Here is a 24,032-nt window from a genome sequence, read left to right as displayed (position 1 = left end):
GGGCTGGGAGGCTGACTCGGGGTGGGGTTCAGCGGCACAGGAACCAGGCCAGGCTGCTGCCAGGCCCCCGTGGCCTCAGCACAGCCCTTCTGAGGTACCCTCAGCAGCCTTGGGGCCCCTCAGGGTCACCAGGCCGGTGCGGCTGCCATACTTCAAGACCAGAGCAAGCTTGGTGACCAGAGGGGCTTGTCTAGGACCTTCCTGTCCCCTCCCAAGGGCAGCAGGACAGCCGGGGACCTTGTGGCCAGGGCTCGGATCCCTGCAGAGCCACCAGGGGCTGGGACAGGAGGCACCTGTGACCCGGACTGTCACAGCAGCTGGGGGCCCTGCTGTAGGCACCCGTCTGGTTTCCTGTGGAAACCCCTCGCGGCACGGGCTGGGCAGGGGTGCCGGGCGGTGGACCACCTGCCGACCTGGGTAGGTTCCCTGGAAAGACAGTGCTGCCCACGGCTGGGGGGAGCCAGAGTCAGGGTCTCCTGGGCCCGGGAGCCGGCCAGACGCCCCGGGTGTGGGAGCACCCACACAGTCCCCTCTGCATCTGGGGCCCCCCCGCCCGCGCACTCACCCAGCTCGCCGGCGGCCTTGATGTCCACGTTGTCGTAGCCACTGCCGATCCGCACGATCACCCTCAGGGCCTTGAACTTCTCCAGGTCCTCCCGGGTGAGGGTGATGGTGTGGTACATCATGGCACCAACGGCCTCGTTCAGCACCTGCCACAGGCGAGCAGAGCACAGGCTGGAGGCCCCCAGCCCCCCGAGCCGGCCACGGCCTGTGTGTGCGGCTCCCCCCGAGTGGCCTATGGGGGCGCTGGGGACATAACTGGGGGGTGTGGGGAGGCAGGACAAAGGGCGTGGTGTTTGGAGGGAGGTGAGGGAGAGACTAGCCAGGGGTGCCCCGAGGGTGGGGCCAGGGGACCCACCTTTTCGTGGATCTCCTGCGTGGACTGCGCGTCGCAGAAGGCCACAGTGGCCAAGTCCTTCAGGATCGGCATCTCCACGGTGCAGTCTCTGCCGTCCAGCAGTGCCACCAGGGGGCGGGGGTGCAGGGGGCCGTTCATGATCTGGGGGCGGATACCTACGAAGAGTGGGAGGGCCTGATGGGCAAAGCAGCTGGAGCCACACACCTGCCTGGGTCCCTGGGGGGAGCCCTGGCCCCGCCCACCCACCCACCTGTCTGGTCCTCAGGACTCCAGCTGCCGCCTGCCTACTCCAGAGGCTGACAGTGAGCCCATGAGGCTTTGAGGGGTGCACCCTCCTGCCCTGCTGTCTGGAGCCCAGAGACGACAGCTCACTTTGGAGCTGCCGGGAAAGGTCCGTGACGCGCATCTGATTGCCGCCCCCTGTACTGGGAAACGAGCTCCCCAAATGCCTGTCTTCCCCACCCTCGACCCCAACGGGGGTCTGTCCCATGTGGGGCCGAAGGGGGGCTGTGCACGAAGACCCAGGGTAATGTCTTCAGACAAGACCCCTAGACCCCCTCATGCCTGACTGCTGCTGGGAGGGAAGTGAGGAGCAGTAATTTTACGTGGCAGCCACCTCTCACTTCATCCTCCGGCCCCTCAAACAGATGAGGAACCTGAGGCTCAGAGGAAGTAGCTGAAAAGTGGGGTGGCTAGTGCCCCCTGAGAGTAAAGCCCCTACTTCCGCCAGGAGAAAGGTGAGCGGGGCCTTTCCCACCAGACTCTGTTTCCCTCCCACACACCACAAAGCCCTGGAATGGGCGGTCCTGGACTGGGTGGGCAGATGGGCTCACTTGCCCCAGGGTACCCCTTCCATAGGGTCAGGAGCACCCTGACTTTGCTCCCGGGGCACTGGTAGGAGGTTAACGGGACCATGCTCGCAGAGTTCACGGTCATGATAAGAAATCAAAGTGGTCACTTGAAAAGCAACCACAGAGGAAGCAATGGCAGCCACCCAAGGCTCCTGCAGAGCGGGGGGCCGCGCCACACGCTGCCCACCCACAGCACCAGTGCACGCATCCCGTTACCTGGGAAACAAAGCCCAGGTTGCCTAGCAATCGCCTCCCTCTCCAACTTGGGTGAAACCCAGCCTGTGCCCTCGACCGGGTGGGCAAGAACGCAGCGGGGCTGGTCCCCGAGCCCCACAGGCTGCCCGCCCACCAGAAGCCTCAGCCTCAGACACTGGATGTGAGGCGGGAAACGCAGACCCACAGGGTGCTGTTCAGACGGGCTCGAACGGGGGAGGAATGCTGAGTGGCAATTGCTGGGTGGGTGGCGGGGACGAGGAGGAACCACGTCCCTGCATGAGGTACGGGAGCCCAGTGGAGGGCTGCGGAGGCCCGAGCTCTTAGGGGGCCACACGAGACCCCCAGCACGGAGAATAAGAGAGAGCTTAGCTGGGCTGCCACCGTGGTCTGCTTCTATAAAGAAGGGGCCATGCTCCACGTGCTCCCCAGGTCCTGGAGGGACCTGCCCCCCTCTGCAGTCTTGCTTGGAGGCAGAGGTGGAAGGCCCAGACGTCCCCCAGAGACGTCAGGGAGATGAAGTTGCAGGGAGACTTTCTACGTCATCTCACATTGACGGACACGCCTTCAGTGCTGCTGACAACCTGAACAATTCCTAGTCCGTCAGAATATCACTGACAAATTCGGGGTCAGGGTCCATACATCGAGATGGCAAACGGGGTGGGGGGTACCAACTCAGGGACGGGACCCCAGGCCCGGAGGCTGCACCCTATTTCTTCCATAGTTACGGGGCTTGGGGGGCACCAAGGCACAGTGGTGAATGAGAGGTCACTCAAGAGGAAGGTCTGTAACCAAAAGCTAAGCGACCAATTATCAGACACGGCTCTATCCCCAAGACAAACCCCACGAGCCCAAGACTGACCAGAATGCCACAATGCCGCGCTCATTCCCTTTCAGCGTTGGGGGGACCACGCACTGCACAAGGGGCAACACGGTGCCGGGGACGCCTGCTGGTGAGGGTCCGAGGGTCCTGGTGGCCCCCGTTCCCTGGACAGCCGTCCCACGCACTTCAGAGCTGCAGCTGCCCCTGGACCTGTCCTGTGTGAACTCTGCAGGGCAGAAAGCTCGGGGCAACCCCGGCACTGGCGCTGGCTGGTGCCAGGCTCTCCTCTGCACTGGCAGGGACATGCTCGTCCCGGGAGCCCGGACGCGGCGACCAGCCCGAGGCCCGCTCCACGTCCCTTCTGGGCCTGGTGCTGCCCAGAGCTGTAGCTGCACAGAAGTCACTGTGAAACCAGACGCCTCAGTGGGAAACAAATCGTCTCTTGGTTTCCATGTTGCGGTCTCCGAAACTGTGTCCTCTCCTCACTTTCCCAGGGGAATTCCTGCTCCCAGATCTCCCCCCCGGAACATGCTAGAGCCCCACCTGATGCCCAGACAGGGCCAGAGAGCCGTCTCCCTCTGGAGGCAGCACTCAGAGCTTCTCATCCCACAGGCGGGACGCTGGGGCCGGGGCAGGTGACAGGGCCCGTGGGGCGTCCGGCGGGTGAGCAGTGGGCCTGGGGGCAGAGCAGGCGGCTCATCTGAGCTCTGTGGTGGCACCGCCCGCAGCCGCCGGGACCTTGCCCAGCCCGTGACCGTTCCACTGAAGCCCGACAGAGGCCGGGCCCCAAGCTGGGCACTCGGGCACGCAAGAAGGGAAGGACGCTCTGGTTCAAGACAGTGGTGATGGCCACGCCATCCCTGCCCACAGCCGCTCACGACCGGCCCACCTCCTCCTCCCTCCTCCCACTGGGGTCCCCAGCAACCTGCATGCACGGTCTCCCAAGGTCAGGTCCTTCCGCTGAGCTGCGAGTACAGTAATAACCACTGTACTGCGCCTGTTAATGAAGCCACTGGGGGAAATCTGGCCTCACTCTGCCGTCTGAGCACCCAGGGGTGGACTATTGGGGTGACCCACACTAAGGGAGCTCCTCAGAAGGCCGGGTGCGACACACAGGGAGTCTGGTCTCGGCCACTGCTCAGCTCTGATTTTCACATTCTCCGCAGAGGCAGCCGCGGCCCGTGGAGCCATGGCCACCGGAAGGCCTTGATAAGTAGATTAGCTTCTTCAATAAAACATGGGTCTTAATGAGTCACGGCCATCCAGCGAGATGCTCTCAGGCCACCTCCCCGGTAGCTCAGGTAACAGGTGGACAGGGCAGGCCAAGCAGGGAGCAGAGGCCCAGACGAGCAGGCGCTGTGCAGCGGGACGCGCCACTTCTGCGCCTCCACCACGACTAGAGCTGCTGAGCAGCGTCCACAGCGTGCTGGACCCGATCGGGGAAAAGGCAGGTGCAGCCGAGCTTGCAAACAGCTGTCTACCACCAGCCTGAAGGCGTTCTCCAGACACTCACACCCCGGCCCCTGCTGCCTGGACCCCCGGCACTCCCTGCCGGCCTGCTGGATGAGCCCTTTCCAGGGCGGCTCCTGGTTTGAGCGTCTGGCCTCTGCCATCGCCCTCACCGGTCCCAAGGGAGCCTCCTGTGTCTCTGGTGAGCCCCACTGCCCTGAAGAAGCACCTGATGCTCCGGAGGCAGGGGCTTCAGCACCGGGGGCAGGCTGACCACCACCCACGGAGACCCGGTGTGAACGGAGACCGGCCAGACTGGCCCGCAGGACATCACCGAACCACCCCCACGCCCTGCAGCGAAGCAGCCAAGGACACAGGTCTCTGCTGCTATTTTTGGTAAAACTATCTCTTCCAAAGCCAGCCTTGGTGGGTGGTCCTGGAGCGTGGGAGGGAGGGACAGGGCCCGGGAGGGAGGGCTGCAGATCTGGGCTTGGGGAACGGCCGACCCCCAGGGGTGGGGTCCCACTAGCTTCCCGTCCAGGTGATCGGTATCTTACGTACGGGGCTGTGGACCGCACCTCAGCTGCCCCTTCTGGCTAGAACACATACACCCACTGCACCTCCTTTTATTGAAGGGCTGAGATGAGACCCTGCAGAGCGCTCTCCTCATGCCCCCCCCAGGGCTCAGAGGACGCCCCTCCCTCTCCTTCCATGGCAGCTCCTTCAAGCTACTATCCAGACGAGGAGCTCGGCACCAGCTGTGACTACAGCTAAGGGAGCTCCCAGGCTGCCAGTTGAGAGGACCCTGCCTGCAAAGCCAGGGAGGGCCTCGCCGGTCAAGCTAATCCCTGCTTGCTGGCCGGTGCCCACCTGCCTTCCCCGGACGCTGGCCTGCGGCTCCACACCAGGAGGCTGCAGGGTCAGTGTGGGTGCCAGGGCCCGCTCTCCCCACGGATCAGCTGCCACGCTTTGCCTCCGCCCGCACGCCGGGCACCCTGAGTCTGAATGCCAGGGCCCAGCCTTCAAAGTCCTGACCATTTGCTCTGCAGCCCCCGGAGAGACCACAGGAACGCCCACCCTCTGAGCCTCGTTGGCTGATGTAAACAGCTGTCTGCACCCAGGGGTCTCCCGCACCCACCCACGATGAGGCACCGGCCAGACTCCATGCTCGGCGCCTGGAAGCTGGGGACCTGAAGTCGTAAACTGCTGGTCTCAGACAGTTTTTCTGTGGGGGTTGCCACACCTGACTGCATCCTGTGTGCCCAGCCCAGCTGCGCTCACGGACTCCGAGGTTTGGGCAGCAGGTGGTAAACAGGCAAACCCTACACTGTCCACGGGTACCACGGACACGAAGTCCCGCCAGTCCCCTGGCTCACGCCTGTTCAGAAGAACCGCTGTGCTGGGCCCCCCTCAGGAAATGCCCCATTTAAACCGTGAGCCACCCCTGTGAGGCCCACTGTGCCATCTGGAGGCTGAGAGGCGAGACACATGCCCGAGGTCACAGGGTGAACAGTGGGCGCCAGGACCTGACCCGGGCTGACCCCCACCAGGGGCTACACGCTCAACCCCAGGGCTCCCTGCAGCACAACTGGGGAAAGAAGCCCTGGGTCGCTGGCCGCGCCTACACGGCCGGCTCGGCTCAGCACCTGCGTCCTGGGCACAGCACGGGTCTCGCTGTGGTGAGCGCCGGCAGGTCTTCAAGCCCCCCTCCAACTGTGGCACCCGAAGCCCATGAATTACATAAACCAAGAGCCCTCGCGTGGGCTTTCTCACAGAAAGGATGGACCCTCTCGGGGTCACACGTCTGGGTCATGACTATGACCTCGAGGCGCCAAGGAAGACCCTCCGAGTCCCTCTGGTGGGCTGGGTGCCCCTGAAGCCCTCAGAACTGCAGAGGCCACAGGGGGGCGAGTGGGTTGTGGGGTGCACAGTGCCCAGTTCCCCAGCCACTCTCGGGGACACATGCCCCCTTGGACCTAGTTGATGGGGGACCTTGTCCAGGAAATGCCAGCCTGGCTCCTGATTGTGCCCAGAAGATCAACCAGGGGGCCACCGAAATGCTTCCCAGGACCGTCCTCATAGGAGGGGTCCCGGAGGGGTCTGCTCTGCTCAGGCAGGAAGAATGTGGGGGGGGTGTTGACCAGTTTACCTCCTGTCTGCCTCCCTGGGCTTTAGTCAGACTGGAGGTGGGGGACAGGAATCCTGTTCCACATTGGGCAGGAGCTTGGGGACATCAGGCGTGGCCCTGAGACAACCCAATCACTGCGCATCCCGCTCCTGCGAGATTCACTCCTCACGTTGCTCATGCTGACGGGCCAGCAAGGTGGGCACCCCCCACCCCCCACAAACGGGCCACCACCCAGCACTGACGAGCTCACTGCCTTCTCCGGGGACTGCGCTTTGTCACAAACCCAGCAGCAATGCCAAGGGCCACAAGGAAAGAGCAGAGCCTGTGCCCCAAATTGGAGCTCCTCCCGAGCGGCCGGCACTCACAGATGGGCACCTGGTGGTCTGGGCCAGGGGACCCGGGTGCCCCACACGGGCCGCAGCGGGGACCTCCGGCGGAGGCTGCTGGGGGTTTCTTTTGAGTGTTTCTCAAGTTCTAAATATGTGCCCATGGCAACGATAGCGGGGATGTTTGAGAAAAAAGAAACGAAGTTGAGAAGAGACAGCAGACGCCTGAGGAATGTGGCAGAGGCTGGCACCGCGCGCCCGCTGTCAGGACTTCACGGGAACCCCCAAACCCTCAGGCAACCCAGTTGTGCCACGGACTTGCCTACCCCGACCCGCCGCCACAGGAGCGTGGAGAGTCTACGGGGACGAGGGGGGCGGGACTCCGTGGGTACAGCAGGGCCAGGGAAGCCCTTGGAAGAGGCCCCAACAGGCTGAAGACAGCCCCACTCTTCAAAACTGGACACCCCCTTTCCTTCCAAAGCACAGGAAGCTGCCGCAGCCAGTGGGCAGAACGTGGCAGCCCCGCAAACCTGGCGCAGCCGTGAACGCCCTGCCCTGCAGGTCGCCTCTCCACGGTCCCGCTGCGGCCAAGGACGCTGCCCGGAGCCCAGGCCAGCCCACCCCCTGGACTCAGGCGAACCACGGTCACAGCTGCCCCGGAGGGACGGGCGGCAAGCCGTCCTCCTGAAGGCACCCTGCAGACCCAGGCTTGTTTTCCTAACCGTGCGCCCCGCGCCAAGTGCCCAGAAACACAAGCTGCCCTGCTTCCAGCTACGGCAGCCCCTGAGGCTGAGGGGAGACGGAGAGGCCGAGGCTTTCGGCTATAACTCAGTTTCTCACGTGGCCCTGAAGCCAAAAAGGAAAGTGATTCTCAAGGACCCTTTAACAGGCTTGCTGTCCAGTGGGCTGGCGGCCAAGTGCGCGGCCCTGGGGCCCCCGAGTGGCCAGGAAGCAGATTTTCCCAAGCACAGCAGCTGGTCGGACGTCCCCTCCCTGTTCTTTTCCTCTATGACTTTTTGTTAACAATCCAGTGGCTTCTAAAGCACTGCAGGCTCCAGGCCGCGTTCACAGGGCAACAGCAGAGCCCACCACAGAGTCGTTTTTATTCCCAGGGAAAAGCATCTAACAGGACAGCCCCCGGCGGGGAGCGCGACGGGGCGGAGAGGTCAGCTTTAAGCACTGTGGCCGGAGGGGGACCGGGCCAGCCCCTGCACTGACTTCTCCCAGGCAGACCCCCTTCCACGGGGAAGAATGACCATTTCCCCTTGGACTTGGGGATCCGTCCTGAAGGGCAGGCACCCCAGACAGGAGGTCACTGTCGGCTACAGAAGAAGCCCAGCCACCCAAACCTGACATGTCAGCGCAGCAAGTTCATCTGGAGGCGGCGCAGGTGAAAACCGACAACAGTTAGAAGGTGACAGACACGCAGGAAGCCGTCACAGGGCAGCTGAGCGTGTGGACGGGAAGGGACGGGCTGGGAAGACATGAAAGGAAACCGCAGCTTCTGGACGCCCCCCCGGCTGCCTGGACAGGGGGCCGAGGGCTTGCTTGGAAAAAGCGCCGAGGGAGCTGCTCTGGAGAGCCAGGCTTACTGAACCCTCTCAGGACGGAAGCGCGTGGACGTTCCCTGCAGGCCCTCTCCCCGAAGGCGGCACAGCAGCCAGGCCAGAGGGGTCGGCCCTGCAGCGTGGGTCCAAGTGCAGTCGGCAGGGCACCAGCTGGGAGCAGGCAAGCTGGGACCCGGAGTGCTGATGGAGTCACACGTGCGGTGAGCTTGGCTGTGCCCAGGGCGTGGGCCAGCACACGCGTGACGTGGTCCTTGGAGCCCCGTGGGAGGCCCAGCACCCCAGCGTCACACCCGGGGACCTGAGCCTCAGATAGTTCAGCTTAAAAGGGGAATTGCCAAGAATTCAGATGCGATGAACCTCGGAGAGCACCCTGGACTGGAGACCACCACTAGTTTATACAGGGCTGGGGGAGCCCTGGTTGCGGGGGAAGGGGCGGGGGCGGGAGGCGCAGCCTGCAGAAGTGCCACGTTTTCATCACGTCGGCAATGGGAGGACTCACTCCCCACGGGCCCCACCAGCACCCGGGAACCTGGGGCTGGAACCAGGGAGTGTGCTCGCTAGGTTCCCCGCCGCCCGCTGGAGCGCAGCCCGGAGCCCACATGTGTCGGTGCAAACTCTGCACCAGCTCCACTTCAGGGGGTGGTTCCACCTGCAAATCCTTCCCGGGATCAGTTCGCAGCGGCTGTCAGGAGAGTACACGCACTCTGTGGGGGTCTGACACTCTCCTAAAAACCTGGCAGGGACGATGTGTCCCCGCTGCTGCCTGACGACAGCAGTGGCAGTGGACCTGCGCTCCACGAGGGGGCAGGTCACAGTGGCACGTGGGCTCAGTTACGCCGCGAGTCCGCATCGCTGGTGCGGGCCAGCCAAGCACAGGCTAGAAGTGTCATTTCTCCTTCATAAACTTAAAGAACCTCCCCGGTGCCGGGCAAGCCCCCTGTGGAGTAGCTTTAGAATATTTGCCTCATCATCATGAGGACAGGAGGCCACCCCCAAATACATAAAGATCTTTCCCCTTAATACACATCGGTTTTCTTTTTTAAAAAACTGTCCCCCTTCTTTAGAAGGCTGGTTGTCAAAGGTAACACACCCGAGGTGGGGCTCCGCCGCTGGGCTCCCCCACAGTCCACAGCGCTGAGACCCTCCACACAGAGACCGATGCAGGACGGTTCAGGACCTAAGAGCTAACACTAGGCAACTCTTAGGAGGCAAAGAGGAACAGATACGCGTTCATGATCTTGGGTTACGACACTAAAAAAGCACAAGCATCCAAAGGAAAAAAGTAATTGGGCTTCGTTAAAATTAAACATTTTGTTTCAAGGACAATATAGAGATCCTGAAAAGATGACCCCAAAATTAAAATATAAATCAATAAACAAAACAGGAGACAATATTTGCAAATCATGTATCTAATACCAAAAGCCAGGAAGGACTCCTGGTCTTGCTTCCAAGGCCCAGACCCACAGAAGACCCAGGTCAAGCACCCAGGCCCACGAAGCTGAATGTAACTCGGAGGTGCTCCCCGCTGGGGCACCGGCACGCACCTCTGCAGCGTGGTGTGAGTTGTGGGAGTTGTGCTGGACAGGAGTGAGTTTACAGAAATTCCCAGACACCTGGCTTTGTGAGAGGCCACTAAGTGTCACGAGGCCCTCTGCCCCTCTCCTGGCTGCCTGTCCGTCCCCACCCAACAGGTCAGAGGAGGCTGCTTCGACGGACGCAGGCCCAGGGGACTAAACCAAAGCCCAGCATGCTGCCTCCTGGCCTGAGAGGTGGCCGAGAGATTAATCACGATGATTTAAAAAAAAAATAAATAAATAAAGTGCACCATTTCAAAGTGGGCCAGTCTCTGGCCCAGGCCAAGCAGGCTTCCTGACCTCAACACTCCAGCTTTTCCTCTTCCCGTGCTCGCCACATTCCCACAGCCCATGAGGCCTGTTCAACTGCTCCTCTCCTTCAACAGGCATGGAAATAGGAACAGAGAAGTCAATATACTTGCCCACAGACACGCAGCAGATGGTATACATCTGAGTCACACATTCAACTACCTCATGAGCTGAAATCATGTTCCTGGGTGCATGGCTTGTCCAATAAGGAGCCCAATAAGGAAATCAAGAAATTCTAAGTCAGCCCAGGAGAGCCAGCTCCAGGAACAAAGGGCAACACCAAGCCCAGGCTGAGTCCGGTCTCATAAGGAGGAAATTACCTAGGTCCCCATTCTCCCCGGCGCTGATGGGTGGGAGACCATCATTCCCACGCTGAGAGAACAGTGATGGCCGGGATAATGCAATCAACTCAGCAAGCTCCCACAGGGGGCAGGGGCTGGGGGGATCCCAAGGGGTGGCATACAGCCACGTCCGGGGCCTTGAGTGAGGAGGTCAGGAGCAGGTGGAATTGAGGGGGGGGGGTGCCCTGAGTTTGGAGAACAGTGAACCAAGGAGCCACGTTTGAGTCCAAACACAGCCTCAGGGGCCAGACCCAGACCAAGTGCAAAGGCGTTTCACCTGGAAGCACACCGCTCCTCCCCAGGCTCGGCGTGGAAGGGCAGCTTTGCAGATGAACAGGCCCCAGGCAAAGCCGGGGGAGTCCTGCTGGTAGCCCTGGGAGAGTCCCTTTCCTGTTCCACGGGGCTGACATTTTTGGACCATGAATGTCAGTGTCCCTCTGGCAAGGCCACACCTGGGAGAGGCCCAGGAGCTGCAGAGTGGCAGCCACAGCCCACACCCAGGTCTCCGGCCCTGCGTGCTGTCCCCAGGCTGACACAACGTCCACAGTGGGATGGCTGCGGGGGGATGAGGGTGGGAGTGGGTGCTTCCCAAGCACGCCAGGCTCCCCGAGGCCCTGTCTGCACCACAAGCCCCAGGCCCAGCACAGGGCAGTGGCCTGGGCAACGCTGCGGGCTCCAAGCCCTGCTGCCCCGCAGGGCCAGTCCAGGGTCATGGTCCCCAGGCCCCACCCCCACCCTCAATGTCCCTGTGTGCAGAGAAGGGAGAGCAGTCGGGCCCATCTCTGCTTTGGGAGTGGAGGGTGACTGAGGCCCACGGGTGGCCTTCTCCGTCCTGCCTCCAGCCTGATGGTTTGAGGGTTAGCGCCCTGAAGACCAGTGTGGCCCGTCTGCCCCCTCCCCCGGTTTACATCCTCAGAGGAAGCCGAGGACGTGGGCAGCATCGCCAGGTGCGTGGGCCCAACAGGAACAACCCTCGATCCTGACTCTGATGGGACTAAGTGTTCTACTGGGGGTGCTGGAAATCAGCGCCTCCACTTCAGCACCCTAAACACCACCATGAGGCGGCCAGTTCTGGTGACAGATGACACTCTGACAGCCACTAGCTGCCCCAAAGCCCCAACATAAACGGGCCACAGATGACCCAGCAGCCCCTGGTAACCGGATGGGGGTCAGAGCTGCACCCCATGAACCCAGCTGCCCCCAGGACACTGGTGGGAAGGGGAGGGCAGGGCAGCAGGGCTGGGGAGCGCGCCGGGCCTCACTGGTCACAGCCCCACCCAAGCCCCCAGCCCCGCGGCCCGCGCTCTGCTGTGCTTGGGGACAAAAACAGGAAAATGGCTGCAGCACTGTTTACAGGACACGGCTGGCGCATCCGTCACAGGGAGGGCTCGGCGACAGCCAACCCTTGGCTGTGGCTGATGCCGAGTGACGTGGTGGGAAGGGGGGGAGGGGGGCACATCGCCGGGCGACAGCCACCGCCACCAGGTCAGTGTGCGCGGCAGAAGACACGCCAGGCGCTGCGCCTCTAGTGCCGGCACCCCCCCCCAAACAACCCCCGGTCCTTGGACCAGCAAACAGGAGTCTTATTTATACCAAGAAAGCCAACCTGAGGAAGCAGGCAGTCCCTGGCCCGAGACAGACAATCATGTATCGGAAGCGCATGTGAACGCAACCAGGCAGGGAACACAACCCCCCGCCCACCGCGGACGCGGGCACAGCCCGCGGAGGACCAGCGGCACCCCCACCTCCCCGGAGTCCCTGCCCCTCCAGGTGAGGAGGAACCGCGGGGACCAGGCCACGGGGACCGAAAGGAAGATTCACTCACGCTGGTCGCGCCACTAACGACAGAGGCGGCCTAGCACATGTTTCAAGGCGCTGCCTCCCAGGTCCGCAGGGGCAGCGGCCACTGGCCGGCGCAGCGATCAGGGCTCCGGACCGCAGGCGTGCGGCGCGGCCCCGAAGGGGAGCGGCTGCTCTCGGGGCGAAGGGCGTCGCCGGGAGCCTGGCGGTAGGTAGGTCCCAGCGGATCCACACCCGGCTGCCGGTTCCACACCTGCCATGCAACACGCCACCGGCGCGGGCTGGAAGTCCCGGAGCCGCGCGCACCGGCCCCGCCCCCGGCACACCGCCTTCGGGGCGGGGCAGGAGGCCACCCTGGGGCGCAGCGCCGCTCGGCTCAGCGCAGGTCCCGTGACGGGGACATGTATTTGCGGGCCGACGTCCGACTGCTGGCGTCCGCGCAGCGGAAGCGTCAGTATCCTCCGGGCCACGAGACTGCGCTGACCAGCCGGCATCTGCCAAACGGCGCAAATAACACCCGTGACGCCACCCCAAACGAGAGACGTTTTTGTTAGAAGGCCGAGCACCACGGACAGAAAAGGGAGGAAATAGAGCAATTTAACAGTCCCTCCTTCAGCAAACCTTCCCAGGACTTCAGCGAGGAGATAATCTTTCTGTGATTATGACCAAACCCTCCCGTTGCGTAGCAACACGTAATTAAGGAATATGTTTTCTGATCCGCTTTGCAGGCCCAGCCATTATCAGATGAAATGTCAGGGCCATGCAAATCAGTCGGGTGCAAAGAAAGAATGTCTGCCCGTGAGGGAGAAGGCACGGGCCTTCAGGAACATTGTCTGATGTTTTTCCTGGCACACGTTTAGAAAGAAAGGGGGTGGGGGTGGGGCGCAAGTAAACTATCTGATCAGACTTAAAAACAAAAAATCCATACCGAGACAAAACCCAGAATCTACAAGGAGAAACAACAGAAAAATCCAGCCAGTCCCTCAGTTTCCCTCTGGAGCCGGCCAAGGGCCTGGAGGTCAATCTGTGAAGGAACCACCGCCATTTCCGTCTCTCAGGGGCCAAAGTGGCAGCAGGCCCCATCGGGAGGGCGAAACATGATGGGGCATCTCAGGCACCCACTACTGTCGCAGGGGGGTCCTCCACCCTCATTTCCATGCCACCATCTTCACCCTTGAGTGACAGTTATTCAGAAAAAAAATTCACTTAAAAAGGATTTAAATTTTATAAAATATGTTGGGGAAGCAAGAGTCAAGAAGAAAAACAAATTTACAGCTTAAAGCTTCAAGAGTTAAAGCAGAAATTCTCAGTGCGGCTCACAGGACACCCACCGGGAAGCGTAACCACGGCACCCAAGGAAACGCGCGCAGAAAATGACACAGGAACACCCACGGTCCTACTCTTGTTCCTCAACTGGGAAACAGCCTTCCTACAGGGAAGCAGAATCCCCGCTGCACCTCCCAACATGCCAGACCACGCCTTTCTGAGTCTGAGTTGGGGAGTGTAAAGGCGTTTCAACATCCTGCCTTGTCAGCTCTGCCTCGGGCCCAGCGCAGGCCCTTCAGAGGGGTTTCCACACTACAGTGCCCGGCTTACGGGGGGCACTGCACGGTACCCTGCCTTCTCCAAAGCCACCCCTGAGGAGCTGCTGCTTTCGGTCTGTTCTGAGTTTTCCCCAGAAATAGTTACGTTTCCTCACTGTGAAGGAAAACCCACAAATCAACTTGAACTCAACTAGAGAAAGGGAACGCAACATGGTCCCCATGGGTCCCTGTGTGAACTGGCTAGGCTGGGAGCTGGGTAACGGGTGTGTGCGTGTGTGTGTGGTTGTATGTGGGTGTGTGTGGTTTCTCTCTCCAGGCTTGGCCCGAGAACATCAAGAATGCCAGGACCCATTGTCCTGGGCTCAAACCTCTGCCCTCCTGCACGTCCCCGACACGTCCCAAGGCGGGGCCCGCGCATTACTTGGTTCCGGAGCGAGCATGGTGGACACGATGATGGGGGCCCCCGTCCGCCGGGCCACCTTCTGGTAGGGCGAGTGAGGCAGGTGGAGACTCTGGCTGGCTGGTGGCAGGGTGGACGGTTCCATGGGGACACCAGGCTTCCGCAGGAGCTGGGCGCCGCTGTGGGGGCTGGACAGAGGCGACGTGGCCATGGTCCGCTCCCGCTTTAGCAGCTCCATGGGCACCGTGTACGCCGTTGAGTAGGCTGTTCTGGGGCCTGGGTGAAGGGGTGCCGCAGGGCCCGGGTTCGTCAAGGCCATCCCCGCATGCGGGGGATACGTGGGGCCCAGCCGCACTGTCAGGGCACAGGGGGCGGGAGAGCTGTACCCGGAACTGGAGGGGAAGTGGGGGGCTTGGGCACCCACCCCAGGGGCAGAGTAGGTAGCCGCCGTCTCGAGCAGATGCTGGGAGGGAGCACTGGAGGGGCGGCGCGCAGGGTCTCCAGCTCGGGGGGGCGCTGCCTGCAGGGGACCCACGGGCTGGGGCTGCAGGCCCGCGGAGCCCAGAGAAGACAAGTCGCTGTGCAGCTCGCCGCGGTGGCTGAAGCTGCTGGAGCGCGCCCGGGGCAGGGCGGCCACCTGGCCCTGCCTCCGCAGCTGCATCTCGGTCCTGCAGCTGCTGGCCAGGCGGCTCAGGACGCGGGCCTGGCCCAGGTTGGGGGCGACGCACTTGATGTCTGCGTCCTCCATGGTGGCCAGGACGGCCGGGGAGTCGAAGCCCTGCTGGAGCAGGGCCACCAGTGTGGCCTCCGCCACACCCTCGGCCCTCAGCAGGGCCAGGAACTCGGGCAGCACGTTCCTCTTGCCACCGGGCTCCTGGAGGGAGGTCAGGCTGGCCTCACAATTTTCATAAGCCATCTTGAAGGGGACGTTCTCCTGCCCGTAGCCCCGATTCAGGGTGCCCGGCACTGTCCCTGGGCCACCGTCAGAGGCAGCAGCGCCAGGGGCGTCCACGACCAGGCATGTGGGGACTGCCTGCCTGGCGGGGTCCACAGGCCTCTCGCTGACATCGACATCGCTGTAGACCTGGCTGCCGGGGTAGGTGGGCGCCTCCGCCCGGTACCGGCCATGGGCCAGCTCCCCGGCATGGCGCGAGGGTGACGAGGCCCTGCTCTGGGTCCGCTGTCCCGCAGCTATCATTTTACCTGCAGGATCCCGGTACAGAGGAGCTGCGTCCTGCAGGGTAGGGGCCTGGCCTTGCCCTTGTCCTTGCTCCCACGTGGCCCTGCTGCCAAGCATGCCATAGCCGGGCAGCGAGCGGCCCACTCCGGGGTCCCGGTGCTGGCGCGGCTCTCTGGGCACCTGAGCAGCTCCGGATGGGTCACCGTAGTAATCCCGTGGCAGCAGGGCACCCCGCGCAGACATCACCGCCTGCCTGCTGTCGTAGAAGGTGAAGTCGGGGATGGAGCTCTTCCTGCCAGCCACCGAGCTGTAGAAGACCTCACGGCAGAGGTCGGCCGGGGGCTCGTACCAGCTTCCCTCTCTGCCTCCATCTGTCAGGGAGCCGCTCCGGCCCGGAGGCTCGGCCATCGCCCAGGGGCCCTCGTACCAGCCGGCAGCATCCCAGCTCTGAGAGCGGCCAATGCTGACGTGCCTGCTGGGCACCGGCATGGGCGCCGGTGGAGGTCTGTCTTTACCAATCTTCAGTTACACACATCAAAAACGGACTGCTGTATGGGAGCCCTCCCGAGCCGGCACAGACGACCAACTGCGGGTTTCCTATTGCAAAGGACGCCCTGAATTATTGATCCTCGAAACCTTAGTAGACAAAACACAGCACACGCAGGAACTTCGCCTCCCTCCCATCAGCAGAGGACGGGTCCTTCCAGCCCCGGAGAGGAGGCTGCCCGGAGCCCCGCCTGCTGTGCTCACATGGCTCCCAGCCTGCGGATTAGGAGCTAAATAAAACCCCAAAGCTTTTTGTTCCATGTGACATCTTGAGACTGAGGGACCTGCCCCGGTTCCATCCAGGCCTCCGGACCTGCGAGTGGGAATTACTTCCACGCCGAAGCTCTGGCTTATCTCCCTCGCCCCCACAGGGCACTCTGTGGATGACCACCACGGCCCCCTCCCAAAGGGGCCTGCCCCCTACCCTACCCCCCACTGCCTAAAACGACAGAAGGAGAACAGGGAAAGGCAGCTTTAATGGCGATTCCATCCTAATCCGTCCGATGAAACGTTAATCCACCGCACCCACTAAGGACAAATTAAATGCGAACAGGCAGGCGGGTAAAAAGACAAGAAGCATCTCATGCAGCTCTGGAGCACAAGGTGCCCGGCATGCGGGCCAGGTCTGCAGCCGGTGCTCGGCCAGCGCTGAGCTTTGGTGCTGAGATGCCTTCTTAGGGTCAAGTCCAATGAGTGACCCTGCTCAGTCCTTACTCTATTGTCATACAATGCAGATCCCTTCCTCCTGTCGGGGGTGGGGTAAGGGTGGGGGGACCACAAACAGGAAACCACCACCGCTGTGCGTGACCGAGAAGGTATCGTTTTAAAGATCTCACTTATTTATCTTAAAGAGAGGGGAAGCGAGGGCGAAAGAGAGGCAGAGGGACACCGACCTTTGCGAGACCCACAGCCCAGGCCTGTGCCCTGACTGGGAACTGAACTGGTGACCTCTGGCCCTGCAGGACGATGCTCAACCCACGGAGCCACACTCATGAGGGCTAGAACGGCAACAGAGATCATGGGCTAAACTCGGCGCACAGAGCGGCAGCTCCAGCAGCCAAGGCCTGGCTTAGGTCTTTGGGGCACTTTCCATTTCCCACAGATTAATATCTTACGGCCCCCTAGGGACTTAGGTCCGGCGATGCCTAAGAACCACCCCAGACAGGAGCACAGCGACGCTTCCTTAAACACATGAAAGGGTCCCCGTGCAGCAGCGCCGCAGCGGGGTCCCAGACCAACAGAAGCTGGGGGGATCGGGAAGCCCAAAGGCTGTGTTCAGTTACGATGTTTCAGAATGAGGTAACGCGCGTATCTGATGCTGTTACCCTTGACCTAAGATGCAACTGTAATCTCTAACTAAAGAGAAGTGCCAGTCCTCAGAAAATATTGTTTTTCGATGTGAGAAATACTGAAGCCGTGCTACGAGGGAACGAAGTGGGGACAAACCATTACCAGGAGCTGGAGGGACATCGTCATGCAGGAAAGTTAGAAGTAGCCCACCTCCCCTGTCCTGGCCGACAGGCTAAACTTTGAGACAAACCATTTAAAGCAATGCTATTCCCCAAAATGTGCTGTTCCCCAAAGCCAGAGCTCCATGGCCACCGACGGACTGGTGAGGAATTGGCCCCAGTCCGGTCCGGGGGCGCTGCCCCTGGACGCCAGCCTGCTGTTTGACCACTGTGGGCCCCATTTCTGACCCCCAAGTGCCAACAAGGCCTGAAGTTCTGTGAGCACACGCCCTGCAGGCAGTGAAGAGACCCGGATCCTCTCCCAGTGCTCCCAATGCCTGGCTGCAGGGGGGGGGGGGAGGGGGAGGGGGAGGAGAGGAGGATAGGGGGGAGGGGGAGGGGGAAGAGGGGGAGGGGGAGGGGAGGGGGAGGGGGAGGAGGAGGGGGAGGAGGAGGGGAGGGGGAGGGGGAGGAGGAGGGGGAGGAGGAGGGGGAGGAGGAGGAGAGGAGGAGGGGGAGGAGGGGGAGGGGGAAGAGGGGAGGGGGGAGGAGGAGGAGGAGGAGGAGGGGAGAGGAGGAGGAGGGGGGGGAGGAGAAGAAGGGGGAGGAGGGGAAGGAGAGAAGGAGGGGGAGGACAGGGAGGAGGAGGGGGGGAGGAGGAGAAGGGGGGGGAGGAGGAGAAGGAGGGGGAGGAGGGGGAGGACAGGGAGGAGGAGGAGGAGGGGAGGGGGGAGGAGGAGGGGGAGGAGGAGAAGGGGGAGGAGGAGAAGGAGGGGAGGGGGGGAGGAGGGAAGAGGAGGAGGAGGAGGGGAGGAGAAGAAGGGGGAGGAGGGGAGGAGAGGGGAAGGGGAGGAAGAAGGGGGGGGAAGCCGCTCTGAAACACGGGGGTTCCCTGCACGGAAGTCTGTTGGAGTCAATCCCTGCAAGTCCGCTGCCCGCACCTTGGCCAGCCCGGCTGAGGGCTGACCACACACGAGACTATTTACACGTCCCACCAACAGCCCAAGGACGTGTTCACTTAGAAGCTACATCAAAAAAGGCAGGAAACCGTAACAGAACCCAAAACTAAATGGAAACAAGCACTATCTGGTTACAGCAGATCTTTCTGGCACCGCTGGGTGGGTGGAGCGGCTGGGGAGCTGGTGGGGGGCAGGCCCAGCCTCAGGGGCGACTGTCCCCCGGGGCCTGACTCAGAGGCCCTCACACCCCCCGGGACCAGGGGCTGCAGAGACAGTGGCCCCACCGGAAAGCCGCCCGAGGATGAGCACCAGACGGGGTTGCGTGGAAACAGGCCTGGGCTATTGGTCAGGATACACCCTCGCCCGAGCCAGGGGACTGGCCAGGGCCTTGGGCGGCCCCTGCTCTTCCAGTCTCGGGCCCCGTCCTCAGGCCTCCCGTGTGGATCGTGTGCCATGGCTGCGGGGCAGGGTGGAGCAGCAGTCCTGACCCTTCCGAGGTGACCAGAGACAGGGTGTTTTGGGTGCCATGTTTTCCTTATGGGACATTTAATGTAAGGCTTAAACATTGGTTGGACGTCCAGCTACCAGGCTGTGCTGACGGCGTTCAGCCCATAAAGGACCCGACAGGTAGGTATTGACTGTGTCACCCCCCAGACGCTGGGCATGGACAGGAGGGGCTGTGCCCAGGGCCACAGGGCGAGGGGCCCAGGTCATGCTCCAAAGCAAGCACCCTGCTTCCCAGAATTCCCGAGCTGACTGGGGCTCCTCTGCTGAAAAAGGGAGAAAGCTGTTTTTTTTTTTTTTTAATTTTCCAAAACCCCCAAACACCATCCGAAATGTCACTGATAAGATCACATACTTGAGTATCAGAAAGGAACCCCTAAGGAGACTGCTTCACCCTGGCTCGTGTGGCTCAGTGGCTTGAGCGCCGGCCTGTGAACCGAAAGGTCGCTGGTTCAATTCCCGGTCAGGGCACAGGCCTAGGCTGCGGGCCAGGTCCCTTGTTGGGGGCGTGTGAAAGGCAACCACACACTGATGTTTCTCTCCCTCTCTTTCTCCCTCCCTTCCCCGCTCTCTAAAAACAAATACACAAAAACTTTTAAAAAAGAGAGCACTGCTCCTACCCCTCCAAATGGGGGGTGCTGGGCTCTGGTCAGAGCCAGGGCCCCAGCCTTTGGCCAATGGACGGCGCCTGCCTAAGCCTGAGCCCCCGCACCCTTTCCTTTCCCTTTCTTCTTGTAATAAAAGGCCGTCTTATCAGGCGGCGGCAAGGACGCGGCCCCTCAGAGCCGGGCGACCAGCAGGCACGGTGTGCGCTGCGCCTTTCCTGTAGCGGGGAAGCGCGCGCTGACTCAGTCTCCAGAATCCTAGCCTGCAGGTCAAGGTTGGAAGCAGGGCTTCCAGAAGAATGTGCACCCAACACTCCAAGTAAAGTGGCGACGGGTCTGAGGCAGGGAGGGAGGCAGACCTGCTTCAGGAGGCCCGGGGGTCGGGTCTGCCCCTCCCGAACCCTCCCCGCGCAGCGGCCACCCCAACCCACGCGGCCTGGGCCCCGCCGCCACCTGCCCCACCCCCCCCCGCCCGTGCCCGGGTTTTCCTGTGGTCGGTAGAACACCTGTAACTGGGTCGGCACTGCTCAACACCGGCAGCGTTTTAAGCACACCGAGGATTTTTGGAAAGGACTGCTCTTGAATAAAGTAAGAGGGGACCAATTTCTGAGAGAGGAATGAGTCTCACAGATGTTTTAATTCTGCAAAGACTCTCATTACAGAAAGTTGTAGAAAGTAAAAGGCCGTTTTCTGAAAACTAAGAAATACACAGCCTAAGTTCCCTGCAGACAAACAAAACGAAGATAAAGCTGACCAGGCCAACGGCAGCCGCAGGGTGACAAGTGACATTCTCCGAATGCCAATTCTTCAATTCCCCACACAAGACACCAATTCCTGACTGTGGAGACCCAAAAACTCTGCAATGTGCTAGAAGGTTCCGGAAGAGCAGAGAAAATCGAGGAAGGGTGACCACGGGACTCCCTGCCCCCGCCGGGGACAGTTAGTCCTCAGGCACATCACCCACCAGGCCTGTCCTGTTCTGGTCAAAACAATGACGGGAAACCCCTTGGGAAGAACAGAAAATAGAAGTGCAGTTTTGGGGTCAAATTCTCACTTTTTTTCTTAAAAAAAAAAAGTCATGTATATAGTGAAATTGGCGAATCTAAAGGATGGACTTACACAAAGGCCACTGGACCCCACTGTCTGTCCCTCTTAGGGGACAGTCGGGCCCAACGTTAGGGCATCCCGTGGCCAGACCCTCACTTTCTGGTCCTCCCTCAAGGCAGCTCTGGGAGGGAAGGCGGGAGTCAAGACACCCCGAGATGCCCCTGCGCCTGCTGAGCCTAGGATGGAGCACCCACCCCCTTGGCCCCCCAGAGACAGGCCTCTGAGGTCAGCGGGTTACACAGTCTTCCGGCAGAGACGGCCAAAAACAGGCCTAGGAGGTCCACTTCCTACTTTTAAATGTGCACAGACTGTTGGCTTGTTTGTTTCTGTCAAGTGTTTTCGAATTTATGTGTAAAAACAGCTTTCCGCCTTTAAAAATTTCCTTCCTTCTGTCCCTTCAGTAAAGGAGCCACGTGGACAGTGAACATCCGGAGTGGGGGGGAGTCCCCCCACGGGCAGGGAGTGGGCCAGCAGCAGATGCGGCCGGGGTACGGTGTGCAGAGACCCCGTCCACCGGCTGTGAGAACAAAGGCAGAGTCAGGAGGACCCCCCCAGACATCATTTCAGTCCTCGAAGTGTCGACGTGGCCCACGCCCTGGGATGCTCATGGCTCCTCCATCCACGCTCAGAGCACGGAGGCGGTGGGGCATGCGTGTGACCTCCCCAAGGAGCCCCGAGCCCCGAGATGAACCTTTGCCCCCAGCCCCTCTCAAGCGCAGCGGCCCTACAACAGGGCCAGCCCTCTCCTGGCTCAAGTTTTAGCCACTTTTAAGTGAAACCAAAAGGCTCCCCCGTGGCCCCGACCAATCTTCTGGATTATAAACCTTAACGAGGGCCCACCCGCACCGGAATAAAAAGCTTGCTCTCTCCGGCACGTTCTGAATGGGCCGGTGAAGCAGACAGTGTCTGGGACCCACTGGGGTGCAGGGCCGGGGCAGCAGGGACAGTCTCCCCTGAGAGGCTGTGCTGGCCTTCGGTGGCACGTGGCACAGCCGATTCCTTCCTCCGGTGCAAATCCCAGCTCCTATCACTAGTGGTGCGCTGACCCGTGACTCCACCTCTGACGTCTCCCCGTCTGGGCTGGGTTCAGAATGTTCCGGAACTCTTTCTCGCCTTGGCTTGGGATGTCCCAATCATTCCTACCCACCAGGTCCAGTTCAGATAACCCACCTGCAGGAAGCTTCCTCAATGCACCCTCCGCCACGCTGTCCCTAGTCCACAGAAATCAGCCACCTGTCCCCCAACAACGCTGCCGACAGCTCGGGGAACGCACCAGCGCGGACAGCCGAGGCTCTCACCCGCGACGGAGTCCTGCCCCCCTCCGCTCACCACGAGCACGTTCGTTTGACACACAGGTTCTGTACCTCCTGGCCCGCCGAGTGCGCTCTGCTCGGGGCACTCTGCTTGGTGGTGACCGTCTCTGCCCTTGAGGAGTGTGCGCTATGACAGGGGTGTACATGGTCACCGGGAAGCCCCCCCCAGGACCACCTGGCCTCTCAGCCATCCCACGTTGAAGCACATGCACTCACCTGCAAGGGCCCGTGAGCCTCGGACATTCAGGAAAGAGAGGACCGCAGCCCCAATACCGGAGGCGACCCCAGCCTGCCGTGCGATTTCAGCCCATGGGCCGAGCGCACAGAAGGGAGTGGGCTGCGTGCTGTGGAAGGACCGATGGCCCACCTGCTATGACCCACTTGCGTGAAGGATCTGTCTCGCCTGCTCCAGGGCGTGAGCGGGACAGGGAGGACCGGGCTAGCGCATGTACCTCTCCAACCAGGACGAGATGTCCCGGCCCTTCCCACGAGCAAGCAACACAGCCAAGAGGGACAAGGACGTGCAGAGACCTGCAGCCAGGAGCACACTGACTGACACCCCCCCCTCCCGCGGCTACGTCACAGCCCAGCTCGCGGTGCTGAGTCTCAGAGCCAAGGCAGGCCCCCTGGAGACCAGAACCCAGCTTTCCCATCAGCGTTCTGGTCGTGTGTCAGACCATGGCTTGATGAACAGAGCAGAAGTCGATCGGAGACAGGAGGGAAGAGACCAGTGGTGATCTTGGGGTTCTGGCTTCCCAGTCACCCCAAACACTTGTCGTTAGGCGTAGCCCTGCCCAGGGACCTGTGACACGGTGTGGGGTGCCGTTGCAGATCGATGCGCTTCAAAGCCATGCTGCCCTGGGGCCTGCTGTGAGGACGGAGCCTTGGCCGGAGGCATCGGAACGCCGGCTCCCGTGAGGCACTGATGAGGCCTCCAGACAGACATTTGTCTGAGAGGCGCCGCCCAGCAGGCAAGGGAGGCAAGCCAGGTGGCAGGAGGGCGGATCCCAAACAGGGACAGGGCACCACCAGCCTGGGGATGCGGGGGATCCATGGTGAAGATGAGAACAGCAGCTACAGAACAAGAGCAAGGGGGAGCCCTCCTTCCCCGGCCTGGACACCCCAACCCCAGAGCAGCCACAGCAGTGAGCGCGGTGCTCCCGAACTCGGGTGACTTGAGTCCAGTGGAGCCCCTCAGCGAATCGGCCAGGGTGAAGAGGGGCTCGGGTCTACGTTCCACAGCCTTCCCACGGCCAGCAGGTGAGGCGCAGCGCGGGGCTCCGTCCCTCGCAGGTGACTGCTGTGACGCCCGGGCGTGGCCATCCACCCTCCTCTTACACATCTCTGGGACAGAAGCACAGTGGGCCAGTGCCCCACTCGCTGACGGGCGCATGTTTGCATAACTAAGGTAATTATCAGTAATCACATAATCACTGGAAATGTGGATAATTGCCTGATCCAAACATATCATTATAATGTACAGCAACACTATGAATCCCATTTTAAAAATCTACATTTTGGGGCCATTTAGAAATATTTATTACAAATAATTGTGGACTACCTATAGACAGACGGCCAGCTTCAACACTGTTTCTTTACAAAGTGCTCTGAAAAAGGAAATGGGCAGTGGTTTTCTGCTGCACTTTTTAAAGACAGATAAAGCAAAATAGCAAAGGGAAGCCACAAGGACCCTGGCTCGAGCCTGCAGACTAAGCTGCTCCCATGGGAAACAGAGGCCAGTCGTCCGCTCCGTGGTCGCCAGGCACTGCAGACCCCGCCCCCAACTGCTGCGCCCTGGCCACCTGGAAGCCCGTAGACATCTTTGCTTCTTGAACATTCTGGGACCACCACCGTTTCCCTCGGGACTTCCTGTCGCTAGGATGAGCTCATCCCGGGAGGACGAACAGAACACACAGGCGCTCCCCACCCCGCACTCCTGCATTTTCTGACACATCTTGGCCTCCCCAGCGACAGAGCTGACGCAGGAAAAGATTCCCAGGCCTTACAACTGTCACAGACCCCAGCTGACCTCCCTTTCCCCACGTCCGTCCGGACGCCCATCTTCGTCACCTCCTCCTCTCTGTGCTCACGGGGACAGCCCAGCGGTGACAGGACCGGACACGTC

General features: G+C 61.4%; 1 protein-coding gene across 2 annotated transcripts in view; it reads right to left on the bottom strand.

Annotated features, from left to right (window-relative positions):
• The window catches only part of CTBP2 (C-terminal binding protein 2), a 137,900-nt gene that overhangs the window by 10,229 nt on the left and 103,639 nt on the right, over nucleotides 1-24,032 (bottom strand). The window contains exons 1-3 of one of the 2 annotated variants that reach the window (XM_090278697.1): nucleotides 14,267-15,932; nucleotides 920-1,074; nucleotides 566-710 (exon numbers count right to left, since the gene is read on the bottom strand). In XM_090278697.1, the coding sequence (XP_090134823.1) occupies nucleotides 566-710; nucleotides 920-1,074; nucleotides 14,267-15,914 (1,948 nt within the window). In that variant the 5' untranslated portion in view covers nucleotides 15,915-15,932. Of the gene's footprint in view, nucleotides 1-565; nucleotides 711-919; nucleotides 1,075-14,266; nucleotides 15,933-24,032 lie in introns of those variants that run through there. The other variant, XM_090278696.1, reaches the window with a different exon arrangement.

Source organism: Furipterus horrens, unplaced genomic scaffold (genome assembly GCF_987537825.1).
Source record: "Furipterus horrens unplaced genomic scaffold, mFurHor1.1.pri manual_scaffold_5, whole genome shotgun sequence".
NCBI lineage: Eukaryota > Metazoa > Chordata > Mammalia > Chiroptera > Furipteridae > Furipterus > Furipterus horrens.
This window is presented reverse-complemented; position numbering and strand designations above follow the sequence as displayed.